Source organism: Anabrus simplex, chromosome 2, assembly GCF_040414725.1.
Source record: "Anabrus simplex isolate iqAnaSimp1 chromosome 2, ASM4041472v1, whole genome shotgun sequence".
Classification (NCBI taxonomy): domain Eukaryota; kingdom Metazoa; phylum Arthropoda; class Insecta; order Orthoptera; family Tettigoniidae; genus Anabrus; species Anabrus simplex.
In genome coordinates this window covers 554,597,007-554,617,584 of record NC_090266.1, presented here as the reverse complement: position 1 = coordinate 554,617,584, position 20,578 = coordinate 554,597,007, and the positions used below count along the sequence as shown (strand labels likewise).

At 37.5% G+C, this 20,578-nt stretch overlaps 1 protein-coding gene across 7 annotated transcripts in view; it reads right to left on the bottom strand.

Moving 5' to 3' along the window:
• LOC136864217 (ATP-dependent helicase brm) overlaps positions 1 to 20,578 on the bottom strand; it is a 510,653-nt gene that overhangs the window by 156,405 nt on the left and 333,670 nt on the right. For all 7 annotated transcript variants that reach the window (XM_067140929.2, XM_067140932.2, XM_067140934.2 and 4 more), the window contains exons 19-20: positions 7,525 to 7,855; positions 7,209 to 7,439 (exon numbers count right to left, since the gene is read on the bottom strand). In XM_067140929.2, the coding sequence (XP_066997030.2) occupies positions 7,209 to 7,439; positions 7,525 to 7,855 (562 nt within the window). The remainder of the gene's footprint in view (positions 1 to 7,208; positions 7,440 to 7,524; positions 7,856 to 20,578) is intronic.

Below are 20,578 nucleotides of genomic sequence, written 5' to 3'. Positions count from 1 at the left end.
GCCCTTCCTGTGTCTTTTCCAGGATATTCCACGCCAATACATTTTCCTCGTATGCCGTGTACAATACATTCTGCACCATAATTCCTGCTCTAGCAGGTCATTTACGGAATATTCTGCAGGCTAGCATAAGTTTAATAATGTTATTTACGTCCCACTAACTACTTTTACGGTTTTCGGAGACGCCTGCATAAGTTTACAGGTAATTACGTAGGTGGCAGGAAGGTAATAGACAACATTTATGAATGTACCTGGAACCAGATATAACTACTATGTAAATCATTTCATTTATATTTTCCAGGATTCATTTGATAGGTACAGTATCAGCTGATGTAAATTACGAAAATGTTGACTTGTGTGATAAAGACTTTGTGATGTAATTGCAGGAACGAGGGGGAGAACAAAATGCGCAGAACTCTCCGAAACAAGCATTTGTAATCTATCCAGTAAGGGTCACAGGTCTCGTCTAACAGTAGTGTAACCAACTATAACGCTGTCATTCATGTTTACCGGAAGAGACATGGATGTATTTCGATCATGCAATGATTTATTAGTTAAGAAAACCAAGCCCGAGTGTTGCTTGGACACCACATATGGCATTAAATAAGGGAAGCACCAGTTTCAAAGCATTAATAAACGAGAGAACAGTTCATATCCAGCATTTCTTGTTGTAACAAACTGTACTTCTGTAGCAAATGACATGTTTAAGAATGAGGAAGTTTACATTTTTCTGCAAAAACAATTAATCAGAATAATAATTTCACTAAATTCCTATTTCTTTCTTCACTCAATAAATAATGCTGTAGAGTCATATCAACTATGGACAACATATTGTTTCAATGTTGAACAATACACCAGTTACAATCATTTAAATGGGCAAATTCACTGTGGACAGCACTGTTTGATTTGAATGACCGGCAAGTGATATAGATGATGATTCCCATAAGGAAACTGAAATATTTGCCCCAAATTAATAACTGGTTTGATAGAAGGCAGTTCAGGTTTAGGAAAGGTCAACTTGTAGGATTCCAGCAAGATATAGCAGAAATCTTGGATTCAGGAGGTCAAATGGGCTATATCGTAATTGACGTGTCTAATGCATTTGATAGGGTGGAACACGGGAGACTACTGGAAAAAAGAAGTGCCATTGGACTAGACAAAAGAGTGACTGAATGGGTTGCTATATTTCTAGAAAATAGATCTCAGAGAATTAGAGTAGGCGAATCTTTATCTGACCCTGTAATAATTAAGAGGGGAATTCCTCGAGGCAGTATTATTCGACCTTTATGTTTTCTTATACATACAAATGTATATATATAAATGATATGAGTAAAGAAGTGGAATCAGAGATAAGGCTTTTTGATGATGTTATTCTGTATAAAGTAAGTTACAAGATTGTGAGCGACTGCAAAATGACCTCGATAATGTTGTGAGATGGACTGCAGGCAATGGTATGGTGATTAACGGGGTTAAAAGTCAGGTTGTGTGTTTCACAAATAGGAAAAGTCCTCTCAGTTTTAATTACTGCATTAATGGGGGTGAAGGGCATAAGTCTCTGGTAAGACCCCAACTAGAGTATGGTTCCAGTGTACGGATGGAACCCTCACCAGGATTACTTGATTCAAGAACTGGAAAAAATCCAAAGAAAAGCAGCTCGACTTGTTCTGGGTGATTTCCGACAAAAGAGTAGTGTAACAAAAATGTTGCAAAGTTTGGGCTGGGAAGACTTGGGAAAAAGAAGACGAGCTGCTCGACTAAGTGGTATGTAATACCAACACAGTTGGTCCGTTATTATACAATATAAATTTTCCAGCTAATTCATTCCAGGTTGCCAGCATTTTGCCCCAGCATGCTAAGTTGGGTTCGTAAGTTGGTAAATAGCACACCTGTCAAGACGCATAGCTAGTGCATACCGTGGAAGCCACGATGAGGATAGGATTTCTTGCAGGTCCATACAGTTCAGATTTATCGCCCTGCGACTACCATTTGTTTGGACCACTCAAATAAGACCTAGGAGGACAGAAGTTCAACGGTGATTCAAGTGTAGAAGAGTTTGTGCGCAACAGGCTCCGCACAAGTCCTTCTTCTTTCTATCAGGACGGCATCGAAAACTTACCAATTCGATGGAGAAAATATGTAATAAAGGTAGGACACTATGTAGAAAAGTGATCTCTATGTGTATATTTTTTTTGGTTGATGCAATAAATTTTAATAAATAATTCCCATTTATACTTGATCCACCCTCGTAGAACTGTTTCAACAAAAAAGGGAGATGGGCTACAGATTTATAAAGCTTAATAACCTATGTTAGACCTGAAAGAACAGAAGAATAATACCAACCTGAGAGGGACCCAAGCTGATAACAGTATCACTCCCTAGCCTTCCAGGATGCTCATTCAGCTAGTGACATTTTGTCTTGATAAAGGCTACTGAAGAATAATTTTGATATACGTATTTACAATGTGGAGCACAGCCTAATGTCATTGGAAGTAAGTCCATTCTTTGTCAGCTGACATTTGTAGTGAAAGCTTACACTAGTATAACAGCTTTTATAATGAAAATACTCATTTCTACTTTGAAGTATTGAGACATTTTGCGACCATCATCCTGTTGGTTTGACTGACGTGCCATTTTGAAGTTAACTGCCACATGGAGAAGTAACCCAGTTAATTTATTATCCATATGTGTGACCTTGGAATGCACGATCACAGTCACAGTTGAGCGCCAAATGACTCAAAAGTACATCCAATTACAGTTATGTCCTATGGCATACTTAAGCCTCATATTTGGACATTAGAATAAAAAGAATTATTATAGTATTATGGCAAACAATATTGGAAATTATGAAGTAAAAATTTTGAAATACAGGTGTACACGTGTTGGAAAAATAAGAGTGCACAGATATGTAAATTCACCCAAAGTAAAGTGTGCAACAGAAGTGTCATGTTCAAGACAATAATTGAGCCGATATCAGGAAAGAGAGGTCACAGTCGAAATTTCGATGATTTGATCAATGATTTGATACCTTGTGGAGTCTTAGGATGGAATTCTGGAATATTCTGCACATTTTTGTGGATTTTTGTGGCAATGTTTTAGCGGGAAGTCGAGTCTCAAGTCACCAAGCATGAACGCATCTCTCATACACACATTTGCTGGGAGCAGTACGGAGTGGATGTGTCACGAATGCTCTGGGATGTTGTAGTTTTCCAACATAAGAACATAACGCAGTAGCGATAAAGTTGAGCTCTGAATGTATTTAGGGGAAACTGTACTAAATACTAGAGTGCTTTCACGGCAGAAACAGTTATCCTGCATAGTGTGAAGGTGTATCCCTTCTTTATAAGCAATTCACAGAAGTTGGTGAATAATAACCATTAAACTCGGTGGAGACAGTGAATCTATGGTGAGAATTAGTTCTCATAATTATTTGCCTTGCTGCAATTTGCAGTAGTCGAAAAGTTGTATTTATCAAGAATTTCTTACTAAGTGCGGGCACAAACTGTTATGAATACATTGTGGACCTGTGCGTACTGTAAGGTGTCAAAATGCCTTCCATGTGGTTTCCTTTTCCTTTATTTTTTATGTCACACTGACACAGATAGGTCTTATGGTAATGATGGAGTAGGAAATGGCTAGGAGTGGGAAGGAAGCAGCCTTGGCCTTCTTTAAGGTACAGCTTGGTGAGAAAAGGGAAACCACGGAAAACCATCTTCAAGGCTGCCGACAGTGGGGTTCGAACCCACTATCTCCCGGAAGCAAGCTCACAACTGCGCACCCCTAACTGCACAGCCAACTCACCCGGTGGTTTTCCTTTTCAGATACTACCTAAATATTAATCCCAAAATGATGGAAGGAAGGATGTTGTATGATGTAAAAATTGTCTGTCAAAATAATGACGACCAACTGGACAGGTACTAGCCAGCTAGATGGGCCGTGGCCAGGGTCTCGAGATGAAGGTCTGTAAATCTGTTTCATTTTATGTAGACATGTGTTCCTTACCATTCTAACTCTTTCTGAGGTGGGCAGGGCACTTTTCTTTCTTTTACAATGTAAAGTAGACATATGGTATAAACAGTTATTTACATAGTTCGTGAAAAGCGTGTTGTTAAGATTTATTTTGCGTTGGTTATTATATTTTTGTGAGTATGTCACTGTATTTCTGATGCTATCTTTGGTGCGAGGTGCTATGTCAGAAAGGGAGTGAAAGTAAATCCTCTTGTAAATTTTATTGTAACCATAATGGCTGTAAGCTCTAACCTGAAAAGTGGGAAACTTTTTGTTTCATTGGATATTAGTTGGGAAACCTTTCTTTAATTAAGTATTAATTGGGAATGGAAAAATATTTTGTCGCTGGGTGGAAGTTGTGCATGTTAAAGAAAATTTGACTTTCGATGATGATGATTTTTTTTTTTGCTAGGGGCTTTACGTCGCACCGACACAGATAGGTCTTATGGCGATGATGGGATAGTAAAGGCCTAGGAGTTGGAAGGAAGCGGCCGTGGCCTTAATTAAGGTACAGCCCCAGCATTTGCCTGGTGTGAAAATGGGAAACCACAGAAAACCATTTTCAGGGCTGCCGATAGTGGGATTCGAACCTACTATCTCCCGGATGCAAGCTCACAGCCGCGCGCCTCTACACGCATGGCCAACTCGCCCGGTGATGATGATGATGATGATAATAATGATGATAATAATAATAATAATAATAATAATAATAATAATAATAATTTATTAATTTAATTATTATTATTATTATTATTATTATTATTATTATTATTATTATTATTATTATTATTATTATTATTATTATTATTATTATGTTAAAAGCCAAAATTGACAATACGAGAGTAGCCAGACTTGTCATGCGGTCATGCAGTCATGCAGTGAAGTGTGAGTAATCATCAAAGGAGAGAGCCAGGAATAGTGTGCTTTGACTTGTCATCACAATGGTGTGATATTGTGAGGAATTTGTATTAATGATGTGATTTTTGAGAGTGATGATGTGTATTTTATACTTGTCCTGAAGAAGGATATTGTATTCCAGGCCAGGGTCCTGAAGAATTAGCATTGTTCGGATTAATGCACGTGATTGTTTCCATGGTTCTCATCTGATGACCGGATGGAGGACAAGTGATGTTGAAATAGTGTTGTTTCCCTCGATGCATTTGGTAGCATTTGTCAAGTAAAGTGTAACGTAGGCCTTTTCAATGTTTATTTCATGTCCATCAACGGAATGAGACTTTCATGTGTTAGAGTCATATCTGTAAACTGTAGGTTTCCATTTATATCTGGTTAGAAAGGCAACAGCAAGTTAAAAAACAGGGTCAGCCGAAAGGTTTGACGACCGGGACCATATGTAGAGCAGGTAGTCTATTGATTTTGTCATTTATACTGGTCAGAAAGATTTCATTCCTTGACTATTAAAAACAGACAATTATTTAAAAGTTTCAGTGTATTGCTATTCCACATTATAACTGTTGTATAAATTAGGATATGGTGACATTTAATCTTGTAGTTATTCCATGCATTTTGGTCGATTTTTGTTGTTACTGGTTTCACAGTAGTGATATCATGTCAGGGTAGTGATCATAAATTAATAGAATTTGTTTAGTTTGGCCGTTAGTGATGTCGTATCATGGATGTAGGTCCTACAGATATTTCAGGTCGTGGTGTTACCAGAATCGAAGCAATGAGCGTCTTCCCCCAAAGTGACCTGGGAATCGCTACAGAGCATCATACTGGTGATCAAGCGAAATCATATTAGAACGGGTGTACGGCAGAGCATTAGTCCACACCTTGGAACATCAGTTAGATGTCATGCACGGGCATTATAGCCTGTCATATAGGGTTTTTAAATTATTTGTTCTGAGGGTTGTACATTTATGCTCAAGTCATTAGCTTGGCATGATCTACATGTTTAATTATGATTGATGAACAAATTTTTTTAAACATTACATTAATGAAGGGAAACAGGATGGTAAGACATATGTAGAAGCACATGTATTTCTTACAGGAAGCTGGAAACAAGTGATGGTAATACAATCAGGAAGCTGCAGACAAGTGACGGTAATGCAATTTGACCAGTCAATGAAGCAATTAAACCAAACCAAATGAAGCTTTTCCTTGTAATTAAATTCTCAGGAAAACCATCGCTCTTCCTTTCGATATTTTGTTTGTTGAGGATATTCATGTCAGTCAAATCTGCATTTAATAATTAAACACTGTCAAGCATAATAGAGATAGTTATTAACTAAACCCAAGTGGTGAGTGGATATTAGCCTGAAAGCAATTTCATTTTTTTAAATTTTTTTAATTGTTGGTGTTAAGCTTCACTTCCAAATTATTGATTAACTTTGAATTATTTTATAATTCATATTCATTGTTTAACTTGTTTTTTTTTGGCATGATGATGTAATAGATTTATTTGGGATCTTCAATCCAATAATCAGTCGATTCAACTTATCCTTGGGCCATCAGACCTAGTAACTTAAATTCAGTATTTATTACAGTCAATCCGCAAGGTCACTGGAGGTGAATCCAATTCGATTAAGGGCTTGCGTAACTCCCAATGATCCTGTATTATGATTATGTTCGTAGGCTGACTGAACAATTTAGGAGAAAGTCTGGAACTCAAGTCTCGGGAGCTATACTTTCCAGAATCATATGGAACCACCCACGGTTGTCAGTGGAATTTGACAGACCGACTTTCAGGTTGTTACTGTGGTTGTTTTTGGAGGAAGTTAGATTCCTCTCATTATGGTTTTCATTTTCTTAGCTCTTCAGGCAGCATTGTGAGAGAACATGGCCATGTGGCTCTGAAACACTGGACACAGATTTTGACTAACATGTTCATCATTCCTGATGAATTAGATTTTTAGATTTAGATTTTTAGACTTTGCCTTAACCTTCTATAGGCATTTGGTTTCACATAGTTAGAATCTTAACTGTTTCCGTAGTCATGTCAGCAAGTGACGAAGAACCAGAAGAACCGCTGAGAAGGTTAGAGTGATCATAAATGCCACCAACTAATTCTGATGAAGATTTTATGTTTCTAGCAGGCTACAATATGGGTTCAGTATTGAGTGATGAGCATCAAGCACCATACTTGCTCCAAAATGAGGTCAAAGACTTACGAGAATGACATTCTGCCCCATCACAAGTAAATACCCATTTTAAATGGTCCAAACTACTGAAGAGTACATTTCACTCACCTCATCATCTGCTTCATCCTGATGCAGGATAGTTTTCAGAAACTGCTGGCGTTCTGAACCAGTAGACTTTTGATCAAACATGCCAGCTTGAATGACTTTCTCATCCATATTCAATTTATACCGTGCAGCTGCCAAAATACGTTCCTCGACTGAGTTAACCGTCATAAGCCTTAGAACTCGAACCTCATTCTGCTGACCAATCCGATGGGCCCGATCTTGAGCTTGAAGATCCTGTAGATAAAGATGATTGTAGACAGGAGAAAGAAGACTATAACAAACTTAGCACCAGAAATAAAACTATGAGAGACAGACATGCCTGATGAGGATTCCAATCTGAATCAAAAATGATGACAGTATCTGCAGACTGCAGGTTAAGCCCTAAGCCACCAGCACGAGTGCTTAGCAGGAACACAAAGTAATCTGATTCAGGGCTGTTAAATTTTCTAAGGAGTTCCCCACGATCTTCAGCCTTGGTTGTCCCATCTAGACGTAAATAATGGAATCCTCGCCATCCCAAATAATCTTCCATGATGGTCATAAGTTGAGTCATTTGACAAAAAAGAAGAACACGGTGCTGAGTAGCTCTAAGCTTTGGCAAGATGCGATCCAATAATTCAAATTTCCCTGAAGCTCGGTACAAGTCTGGCCTGTAGACAAATATAAGATTTTCAATTAACTTGTCAAACATATTATTTATAAAAGAAGAATACTGTATTTTAACTCAAGTGCCAGATGTCATGAGGTACCAGAAAGTAGATTGTTAAGTCCCATGAAGAAGAGGGAATCCTCAGAACTGTGCCAGCTGTGAGGTGTTATCACATGTTACCTGTCTCTTCTCAGATGACACAGATGATTTAATCAGGAATTATAATGATGCCAGATGAATGGGACATTCCACAAATGAATGCACAAATTATGCAGATACTCAACATTTTCATCCATAATGTTACAGAAGTGTGGAAGGTATTACCAACTACCATTGATAATGTATGGCCAACTATGGGTGCCTAAAGGTGCTGACAAGCTGCATCTAGCAAGAACAGTCTATAGTAATAGACCAGGAGCATTGGTTGAAATCATATTCACAAGCAATGCAGGAAGTATGAGATACTAATCTAGCAATACAGCGCAATGTTCCTGACCTTCTATTGGATAAAATAGCATAATACCTGGATGAGTTGGATACGTCATATGAGGATTCTAATTTGAATAAAACATGATTCCTCACATGGGCTCACCAGGTCATGAATGACATGGAAATCTGGTAAAATGTAATGTTTAAATTAGTTACAATATGAATTATTATGCATTAAGCAGGATGGCTCCATTATGTTCATGTGACATGGGTTAGGTCTACAGATCCTCTTGGATACATCATACAGCTACGTCTGATGTGTTACAACCCATTCATGGACTTATTGTAATGCCCCCACAAGAAGGGCATATTACAATGTTTTTCAGAATTAGGGAAGCATTCTGAACAATGAACAATTAACATGAGTAATGGTGTGTGCACATGGAATGCTACCAGGTTTTAGCAGAAAAAGAAAACACCTAGACGTTGTCACTAAATGAAAACCTACAACCTGTTTTCCAGTCAGTGACTGGGTCATGGATTGAATGAATGAAGCCCCCATCTTGCGGCGAGGATAGGAATTGTGCCGGCTGCCGAAGCCTGTTGCACTCCTCTGAGGCAATGATTAATGAATGACAGATGAAATTATATTGGAGTGTGTCGCTGGAATTAAATATGACAGGGAAAACCGGAGTACCCGGAGAAAAACCTGTCCTGCCTCTGCTTTGTCCAGCAGAAATCTCACATGGAGTGACTGGGATTTGAACCACGGAACCCAGCGGTGAGAGGCCGACGTGCTGCTGCCTGAGCCATGAAGGCTCCCAGACGTTGTCACTGATACATTCATAATAAAGCCATTCTCCACATTAGTGATCATGTGGATCAACAAAGTAAAATATTTCGGAGTATCAAAAATTCATAACGACGCCATTGTCAAGAAATTTGCCTGGCATAAGCTATGGCTATCGACCCAAGCTCTGCGTTTGGGAGATGAGTGGATTTAAACATCACCATCGGCTGCCCTAAGAATGGTTTTCTGTGGTTTCCCATTAATCTTTCAGGCAAATACTGGGACAGTTCCTATTCATAGGCACAGCATGATTCCTTCCACCTCTTTACCAAATTTCATTCACCATCGTTCATTTCATTATCATTAGCTCCTCAACTGAGTTTGGCACCAGGAAGGGCATCCAGCCATTAAAAAATATGCCATCTCGCCTCATCTCTAACTCTGAATTAGGAAACGGGACTAAGCGGTAGACATGTACACACAAGCCTAATCAAGCTGTTTCATTATTTTATGCTGGATTGCTTCAGTCCTGCTTAAGATCCTTAAGATCCTTCACCTAAAAATACCATGGAGTTGCAGGCAACTTTCCAAATGAACAGTCTGAAGATCTCTACACACGCTTACTGCCGAATTATGGAAAAAAATCACCACAGGAGACTGATGGCACACTTTATTGGGCTAGAAGGGTCCTAAACGATACTTATCCCAAGACTTCTGGCATATGAGTGTAATTTTCTAAAAGTATTAAAAAGGAGATTTTTAATTTTTTTTTTACAATCTGCTTTACGCTGCACCGACACATATAAAGGAGAACTTTTTATCATCATATAGTGGAATTTCATGTACCTAACAAAATATTCATAATTAGTGATGATTAAAACTTTGAAAATAAAGCACAGCAAGAACTCCCATAGCATAAAATTTCACTCAAGTTAATACAGCCACGTCTCTGTGATAATCAAACAGCATTTTTCATTAACATTATACATGAGGAATGTGAACCTTACTTCAAGAATTTATGGATATTGTCAAACAGATGTGGAATACTGCTGAGAAAGTTAAAATAAGAGGGAAAATGACTTACCTAGGAGAGGGAGCAAAAGACATGCAAATCATGGAGCAGAATGCTGAAAAATATATTCACAAATTCAGAGATATGCACAAGTTTGTACGTCTTAAATCAACAACAAATCCACATCCAACATGGGAAGACTCCCTTATATCTCTTTTACATTCTCAAATCTGGGATCTTCCTCACGCATACGCTGTAAATTTGGCATCAAGAAATTAGTGAAAAATAGAATGGAAGGTAGATTTAAAAGATATGCAAAAAAAAAAAAGCTCTATAAGAGTCTATATTGTTGTCTTAGATTCACAATAAATAGGACAGCAATGTAGCTTCCTTGAATTAATACACTTTTTAGAATACTCTCACATCTTCCGAATACAATAAGCAAGGTACCGGTACGCTAAAATTACATTTAGATGGAAGGAGTGGTTTTTCTTTCTTTCCATTTTATTTCACTTCATTTCATTTCAGATATAAAGGCAGATAACATAACACTAGAAGAAACAACAGTGGTCGGAAGCTCTAAGGAAGTGTTCCAATCTCCAGCCACAGCTCACAAGAAATTCGAAGAACAATTTCAATGGGACCTACCCAGCCAATTAATGACTTATCACATGTATGAACCAACTCGGTTGCAAATGATGACAAACATACTGCTGAACAGAAATATGGGAAACAAACATAGTTAACCAATTAATTCAAAATTGTCCACGAAAGCCTAACAGATGTAGTAGTTTGGAAAACAGATATTTTACACCGAACAATGAGTAGAACTGCAAATATAACCTTGGAATGTATCCATACCATTTCCAGTATGTCTGGTTGTATAGAAGTGATTATTTTCAGTGACGACTTTCAAATAGATAAAATGTGAAAACTTTTCAGTCAGCACAACACAGTTTAAGTCTAGATGTATCTATGATGACATTCATAACAAAACCATAGACTCCATCATCAGGAGCAGTGTTAATTGCCGTTGTGAGAAGTATCATAGTGCTCAGTAGCAATGTTGAATTGTTGCTGTTATCCGGTCATTGTATTTAGTTATCAGTGGTGAGTAGTTCACTGTGTGGAGAGGCCATGTGAATTGACTGTGTTGATTATGTGAGTGGCAGAGAGAACCATCTTCAGGGATGCCGACGGTGGGATACAAATCCACTATCCCCCAAATGCAAGCTCACAGCTGCACAACCCTAACCGCACAGCCAACTCACTCTCTCAATGAGGATTATAGCCCATTCCAGGTAAAAACTGCCCAGCTGGAGTCCTGCTGTGAGAGACTTGCAAATAGACAGCAATTAGTGGAGTGTGGTTATTCATAGTTGAATATAATTGTGTATGTACTAATTAGGTCATCCTGAATTAAATTAGAGCAGTAACAACACACAGTGTTTCATTCGTAACAATTTCATTATGTAAATTTTATCTATATATATAAAATAAGAGTTTTGTCTGTACATTGCTCAGAATTTGAAAAGAATGGTATTTCTGTATCGGTCATGTCTACAGTAACAAGGAAAGGCACTTTTTACTTTTCCGTAATTTCTGTCTGTCTGTCTGTCTGTCTGTCTGTCTGTCTGTCTGTATGTATGTATGTATGTATGTACACGTATCACTAGAAAACGGCTAAAGAGAATTTTATGAAAACTGGTATGCAAAGTCGGGGAATAAGTCGCTACAATCTAGGCTATAAATTATTTTATTTACGCGGATAGAAATGGTAGTTTAGGGGAAGGCCTAAAATGTAATTTTCAAATATTAAATAACCATTAAATAAATCTTTCTATAGGCACTTTTATACCTAGTATAGATGTTTTTCTGATGCCAAAGTGTCAGTGTAAAGGAAGTGAGTTACCCTCAATCGGTATATAGAGTTGGGGAATAAGAAACAACAGTCTAAGCTATAAACAAATTTATTCACCCTGGTTGAAATTGTAGTTTAGGGGAAGGCACCTAAAATAAAAATTTTAAATACCTATGTTATTTGTCCTGTCGAAAAGTATTACACAATAAATGTTATAGAAAATACAGTTTCCGATTATTTATGTTTTATTCAGTTTTACCGTATCGACTATGGTAAGAGTCAGAAGAAAACTAAAAGTGAAGACCTACAATATCGAAAGCGCATAACACTGATCAACAATAACATTACATTGACCATTGTTTGTTGTGATGTTCTTTGTCTCTTATGCTGACTCTCAACTCCGATAGATGGGATTACAGCTGTGTACTGAGTATAACAGTCTAACTGAATATTGGCGGGAAATAGCTGGGGAATTAGAACACTTTCTTCTTTAGCATGCCATTTCTCTGGTTCATACATTTTCTGGTACAGCTGGTACGTAACACACTGGTTCATCATAGTATTCCAGCTATTCGATCCCTACCCTGACGCGCTGTTTTGAATGAGCTGTGTGCATACTTAAACCAGATGCTCGCTTAGTAGTAGTAGTAGTAGTAGTAGTAGTAGTAGTAGTAGTAGTAGTAGTAGTAGTAGTAGTAGTAGTAGTAGTAGTATGCGAGTTGGCCATGTGGTTAGAGGCGCCCGGCTGTGAGCTTGCATCCGGGAGATAGTGGGTTCGAATCCCACTGTCGGCAGCCTTGAAGATGGTTTTCCGAGGTTTCCTATTTTCACACCAGGCAAATGCTGGAGCTGTACCTTAATTAAGGCCACGACCGCTTCCTTCCAACTCCTAGGCCTTTCCTATCCCATTGTCGCCATAAGACCTATCTGCGTCGGTGCGACGTAAAACCACTAGAAAAAAAAAGTAGTATGGTCTGGTCTAGAATAACTATTTAGGCCTATTCCAAATTACAGCACCACAATTCACTAAATAACTCAAAATTCAACCTGAAAAGAGCCGTTTCATAAGAAAAGCTTCTTCCTCTTCACTTTTATTAAATTCTACATTCATTTTATTCTAAATTAGCAGTGAAGAGGAAAAAATTTGCCTCCAAGTCAGATAGATTTTTCTGCTGCCAGTGCAGTGAATTAAGTTTTTCGACTCATTGGGTACTCCTAGGAAACAGATTAGTAAAAGGGCATAGTTTTTGCCCTGGGAGTGTTTACTATTCGACCCCCTCCCCGCCGAAAAAAGACGAAGAATGTTCATGGACCACGGCTGTCTGCGGCTTTGATCATTCCAGCTCTCGAAGTTTGGACTGTTAGATCGGCAGTGGAGTCCTGTTCGTTAAAAGTGGAAAAAATATGTGGTTTTTCATTTGATCGAGTATTTCATATGAAGCCATTGCATTTAACCGCGCCATTCCTACCGACGTCATTGTAATGACGTATGTTCATTTCAGTTGGGAAAACCACAAAGACAGTCTTTCTGAAGATTTAAAAATGCAGGTGTAGAGTGAATGTCTACCATTATAATCAAAACTCCGCAACCGGATTGTGACTGATGGTAGACAAGTGGGCCCACCATTACAATGAAAATTCCCTGACTCAGTCTTCATACGAGAAAAGACGTTTGGTGTCTTTCCCGTCGTGTTTCTAGGGTAACCTTAAGAGCTACGCAATTTAATACAATCTTGCTCACAACGTGTACACTACCTAACCTAGAATTCTGTATACAGTGTAAAATTCTGTAGCGAAGCACGGGTACATCACCTAGTTATTATATATTATGTAAATATTATGGCCAGTCAGACACCATCATCAGGGTATAAAAAGGGAGTTAGCCGTAAACAGTTAGTCAGTAATGGGAATGGGATGGTAGTATTGCTGGGTGTCGTCAGTGATCCACCAGAGTCAGAGCATTGTTGTGCATTGAACAGAGTACTGTGCGCGTACTGCCCTGGAGTACTGTATGTTTACTGCATTGTAAATGCATTGGTTGGGAACAGGCTAGTCCATAAACATCTCAAACTCCAGCTTTTTTAAACAAAATCTATTTCATGACAATTAGATCATTTATTTATGAACTTTTATGAACACCATGTATCTGTCCAACATACAGTCACATTTACTAATTTGTGTGCCCTTTGCTGTTGGCATCAATCACATTTAGTAATTTGTGTGCGATTATAAGGGAATATTCAGAAGAGAGCGACACTGATATAGAAATAAGCAACGAAGAATTTAGTGGAAGTGAAAGTAGTTCGTGTGACAGTGGCGTGAGCGCTGGTATGGGTGAACAAAGAGCTGTTTTGCCATCAAATGTGTCCCTGAATTTTAGGCCTACATCTGATGCTACACCAATGGCTTCTAATCATCTTTTACATGACAGGGAATGGAACTGGGAGCACATAAGTAATACTCCAGAGTATCATTCATGCATCGCACCAGGTGAAATAAATAGTGTTGTTCAAAGGCGCCTAGGACAATGCCCTAACGAACTGCAAATTGTGAACGAATTTCTAACAGCAGACTTTTGGGAACATCTAATCAAAGAGACAAATGCATATGCAAGTAAATGTCTTGTATCAGCTGCCGAGGATATAAATAAGGTAATGTCATATGAAAAGGAACACTGGTTTCCTGTATGTGTGGATGAAATGAAGGCCCATTTTGTACTGTATATCCTGCTGCTGCTGTTGTTGTTTGAGCCATCAGTCCATAGAATGGTTTGATACAGCTCTCCATGCCACCCTATCCTGTGCTAACCTTTTCATTTCTACGTAACTATTGCATTTTACATCTGCTCTAATCTGCTTGTCATATTAATACCTTGGTCTACCCCTATTGTTCTTACCGCCTACACTTCCTTCAAAAACCAACTGAAAAGTCCTAGGTGTCTTAAGACGTATCCTATCATTCTATCTCTTCTTCTTGTCAAATTTAGCCAGATCGATAATTTCTCACCAATTCGATTCAGTACCTCTTCATTTGTGATTCGATCTATCCATCTCACCTTCAGCATTCTTCTGTAACAAAACATTTCAAAAGCTTCTATTCTCTTTCTTTCTGAGTTAATTATCGTCCATGTTTCACGTCCATACTGCACCCTTGAAAATTGGTTATTGGTTTGCATAGAAAGAATATTTTATTACTGGGGTGGAACAATGCATAAAATTATCATCCAGGAAGGAGATTTCAACTCTGCACTGTCTGCTAGCCTGCAGTGAAACAGGTTTTCCCCGCCGTGTAAGCGAGTCTGGGTTTTTTTTTCTTTTTTGTGCCTTGTTGAAGACACCAGATGAGTAGCACGTGGACATGAACTCTACCAGACCAAAAGCGATCAATACTTTGAGATTTTGACGTCATGATATTTAACCAATTGGATCGTAAGGTTAGCCCGATTGCTAAATCTCAGCCAATAAAATTCAATTAACAAACACACCTACGTCTTGAAGAAATAAATACCCATGTATCTGGGGGAATCTTCCTCTTTTGCTCTTTTGCTTCCTTTGCGTTTTTGTGTCTTCAGTTGCCTACGTGAGTAATTGCTTCGCACAAGTACAAGTCATCGTGTTGTAAGAGCACGTGTTATTGGAGACGGTATATCCGACGTTGAACATTACAAGCATTCATTTGATGAAAGATGATATTTTTTTTCTGCTTCTGAGGAAATTTTGAGATACGGAAATATTGGAAATGCAGCAGTTCAGATTTCCTTAATTTTATAAATCTGAGGGAAAATTTAAAGTACGTAAAAACTGTGCCAGCTTGGAGAATCGAGTGTGTGTTGGGAACTATTACTAAAACAAGCCTTTTAGTTTCAGCTTTCACCAGAAGACAGAAGATCACTAACAGTCCTGAACTATTTCGGAAGAATGGAACTTCAGCATTACGACGGAGTTTGTAATTGTCCTAAGTCCTCGCCTGCTGCAGCTATGTGTAACTAAAATGTGAGGCATCATTCAGCCCAGGGGAGAATAATATCGGAGATGGAGTTTGGTTAAATATTCACTGATCATCAACCGAGTCCAGAAGCCAAGTCTACTACAGCTAAGATTTTAAATTATACTTTTCTCTATTTTCTGTTGTAATAATTATGTAGACGTAGTCCTTGCTTGAATATTTGAGATCATTTCTAATAGTCTTTGTAGTTAGGAATTTCACTCTTCTTTCACTGGTGTTGGTAGATTTGATGTGTGTGAGAGTGTATTTGGGACCTATAATTTGTTCTATTTGAGTGAGTGCTTCGTGATATGTTCTCACTGTCCCATGATCAGTCGAGGAAAGTGTTAAAAATATGTGACCCATGCGATAACTTTTATTAATCTATAAAATGATGATGGAATAATTTTTGAATTATTTGGGACAGAATATCGACGTGTTCTGTGAATTTAGGATTTTTCCTTGATGTTTTGTGGTTTATCATAGATTCGAGATAGGATAGAGTCATCTATGATTTCATTAAACCATAGCCTACGATGACGCGACCGCGCGCGTATAATAATAATAATAATAATAATAATAATAATAATAATAATAATAATAATAATAATAATAATAATAATAATAATAATAATAATAATAATAATAATAATAATAATAATAATAATTGACATTATTACGGTCTAATAGAATGTTTAAAGGTCATGAGTGTAATTATTACTGTGCTTATAAATGATTAATGTGTGCTATATTGAAGTAGATGTTGGCTTGGAATATTGGTCGTGGCTTGAATATCCACAAATTTTGCATTTACTGTTATTGGTATTTTTGAGACTTGTAAATGGATCTTAAGATAGGATTTTATTTGTGTGTCCATTACATGAGTCAGTTAAGGAAGAGAGTGTGTCTTTGAACATAATTTCTTCTTATGCAGCACATATTGATCGATAATTTGAGATAATAGGAGATTAAAAATAACGTAGTCGTGACTCATAGACCGTATGCGCGAATGCTTATTTATCTATGACTGTAGGCAATTCTATGGAATTTTTAGTGATGATTTCTACTGTAAAATTATCCTGGAACATCGTTGTGGAATCTATTTCATTGGAAAAGTGATAATCCTGTTACAATCACACGCCAGACGATCGTAATGGTAGCCCTTGTCAGATATTGTCATCGGGAGAAACTCTCATATTTCAAATAAAATTTAAAATTAAAAATCAAGAGATAGGGTTCGATAAATCTATTTGATAATATTACCGTGGACCAAAGCTTGAATGTGAGATGGATGAATGACTGATTTTGTTTGTAAATGTGAATTACATGGTGATATTTCGTCATGATATGTGTACGCTGAGCGCGTAAAGTTTTCGATTTTTTTGTTGTTTTGTGGCGAGCACATTTGGCTCAATTATAAATCTTTAAGCAATTTTATGACAGAATAAGATAGATTAGGATCTTTGCTTCTAGGGAAAATACTTAAGCAAGGATCGCGTCAATGAACTAAGCTCACAAAATGTAAACTGTTTAACTTTACAATGCGAGAATTTTAAGTCTTTATTGTGAGTTGTGCACAACACTAGGTCAATTGACACAAGAGTAAAAATCTAATGAGTTGAATATTGGATTTCAAAATAATTTAATTAAATAATTTGAAGCATATGTAATTAATTAGAATAATATTTAATTAATAGAAATGATTTATTTGATTTTTCGTGTGAGGAAAAAATTTGACTCATTGCAAAATAAATCGCAGAGTATCGTTAATTTAAATAATAATTTGAAAAATCAGATTTTTGATATTCTGAAATAGGATTTTCTCAGATAATAATTTAATTAATTTCCCAATACGATTTATTAAGACTCAGTTTCGTATCTTTGCAGAATGCAATTTAATGAAGAACTGTGGGCGAATTCCAGCAGGGAAGAGCTAAATATTTTTTATTCAAGATTTTAAAAATATTAATGGAATTTGGAAAGTGCTAATAATTACTCTTAATAAATGTTAAAACCCATATTTTTTTTGTGTTTTCATTTGTCGTCAGTCCTTAGGTTGTCCCTGTCCTCAATAATTTAGCGTTGCCTGTAAGCGAACGTTCCGCCTCTGGGACTTTTGCTTACCGGCTGAGCTGCCCGGCAAAACGGGGGAAATACAATGATACGCTCCAGATATAAGTTTTCAGAAACATCTCTCCAATTCTTCTATCAATGTTTGAAGTGAGCAAATTTCTTTCCTTAAGAAAGCTCTTCCTTGCTTGTGTTAGTCTGCACTTTATGTCCTCCCCACTTCTGCCATCTACATTACTTCCTTCAAGACTTCATTTCCTAATCTAATATTTGGTGCATCACCTGCCTTCGTTTGACTGCACTCCATTACTTTTGTTTTGGACTTATTTATTTTCATCTTTTCAAGATTTTGTCCATACCATTCAGCAACTTCTTGAGATCTTCTGCAGTCTCAGATAAAATAACAATATCATCGGCAAATCTCAAGGTTTTGATTTCCTCTCCTTGGATTGTGATTCCCTTCCCAAACTCCTCTTTGATTTTCTTTACTGCCTGTTCTATGTAAACAGTGAAGAGGAGGGGGGACAGACTGTAGCCTTGCCTCACTCCTTTCTGGATCTCTGCTTCGTTTTCAAAGCCCTTGATTCTTATCACCACGCACTGATTTTTATACAGATTGTAGATAATTCTTCGTTTTCGGTATCTGATCCCCATCACCTTCAGAATCTTAAAAGAGCTTGGTCCAATCAACATTATCGAACGCCTTTTCTAGATCTACGAACGCCATGTACGTGGGCTTGTCCTTCTTAATTCGATCCTCTAAGATCAGATATAAAGTCAGGATTGCTTCACGTGTTCCTACATTTCTTCTGAAGCCAAATTGATCTTCTCGCAACTCAGCTTCAACTTGTCTTTCCATTCTTCTGTAAATAAGACGTATTAAAATTTTGCAGGCATGAGATACTAAACTAATGGTATGGTAGTTTTCACACTTGTCAGCGCTGGCCTTCTTGGGAAAAGGTATAACATCATTCTGCCGAAAATTGGATGGCACTTCACTTGTATAATACATCTTACACACTAAATGGAATAACCTTGCCATGCTGGTTTCTGCTATGGCAGTCAGTAATTCAGAGGGAATATCATCAATTCCAGGTGTCTTGTTCCTATTTATATCTCTCACAGTTCTGCCAAACTCTGACCTCAAAATTGGGCCTCCCATTTCATCTGCATCAACGGCTTCTTCTTGTTCCAGAACCAAATCATCTTTTACCTTGATACAACTGTTGGATATGTTCCTGCCATCTTTCTGCCTTGCCTCCTTTCCCTAGAAGTGGCTCTTAATATTCATACACCTAGATTTCCTTTCTCCAAAGGTTTCCTTGATTTTTCTGTATGCAGCATCTACTTTTCCAGGACCATATAACCTTCGATATCCTTGCACTTCTCCTTGAGCCATTCTTCCTTAGCTAACTAACACTTTCTATCCATTTCATTCTTTAATCGCCTGTATTCCTTTCTGCCACCTTCATTTCTTGGAACTCTTGTATTTTCATCGTTCATCAATCAGGTCTAGTACCTCCTGAGTTATCCACTGATTCTTAGTTGACCTTTTCTTCCTTCCTAACATTTCTTCAGCAGCCCTACTGACTTCATTTTTCATGACTATCCATTCTTCCTCTATTAGTCCTAGTGCAACATGTTCCTTGAAACAATCCCTCACACTCTTTTCTTTCAACCTGTCTAGATCCCATCTCCTTGCATTCCTTTGTTCAATTTCAACTTCAGATGGCATTTCGTGACCAACAAGTTGTGGTCAGAGTCCACCTCTGCTCCTGGGAAAGTTCTGCAATCCAACACCTGGTTTCTGAATCTCTGCCTAATCATAATGAATTCTATTTGATACCTTCCAATGTCTCCAGATCACGTCCACATATACAGCTGTTGTTTGTGGTGTTTGAACCAAGTATTAGCAAGGACTAAATTATGATCAGTGCAGAATTCAACCAGCCAACTTCCTCTTCCGTTCCTTTGTCCCAATTCGAATTCTCCTACTGTATTACCTTCTCTTCCTTGGCCTACTACTGCATTCCAGTCTCCCATCACAATTAGATTCTCGTGATCTTTTACATACTGTATTAAATCTTCTATCACTTCATAATTATATTCTTTTGATTTCCTCCTCATCCGCTGAACTAGTAGACATATAGACCTGCACGGATGTGGTGGGCATTTGTTTGGTGTCTATCTTGACGACAATAATTCTTTCACTAGGCTGGTCATAGTAGATTACCCACTCCCCTATTTTGTTATTTATTATTAAACCAATGCTGCATTTCCCTGTTCAATTTAGTGTTGATAATTCTGTAGCTGCTTGACCAGAAATCCTGTTCTTCCTGCCAACGGACTTCACTTATACCAACTACATCTAACTTTAGTCTATCCATCTCCTTGAAGCAAAAGTGATAAACGGATATAACTTGAAAATAATATTCTCTCACCCATGGGTAAATAATGCAAGTATTGAGATTGAATTATTATTATTATTATTATTATTATTATTATTATTATTATTATTATTATTATTATTATTATTATTATTATTACTACACATACATACATACATAACATACATTAA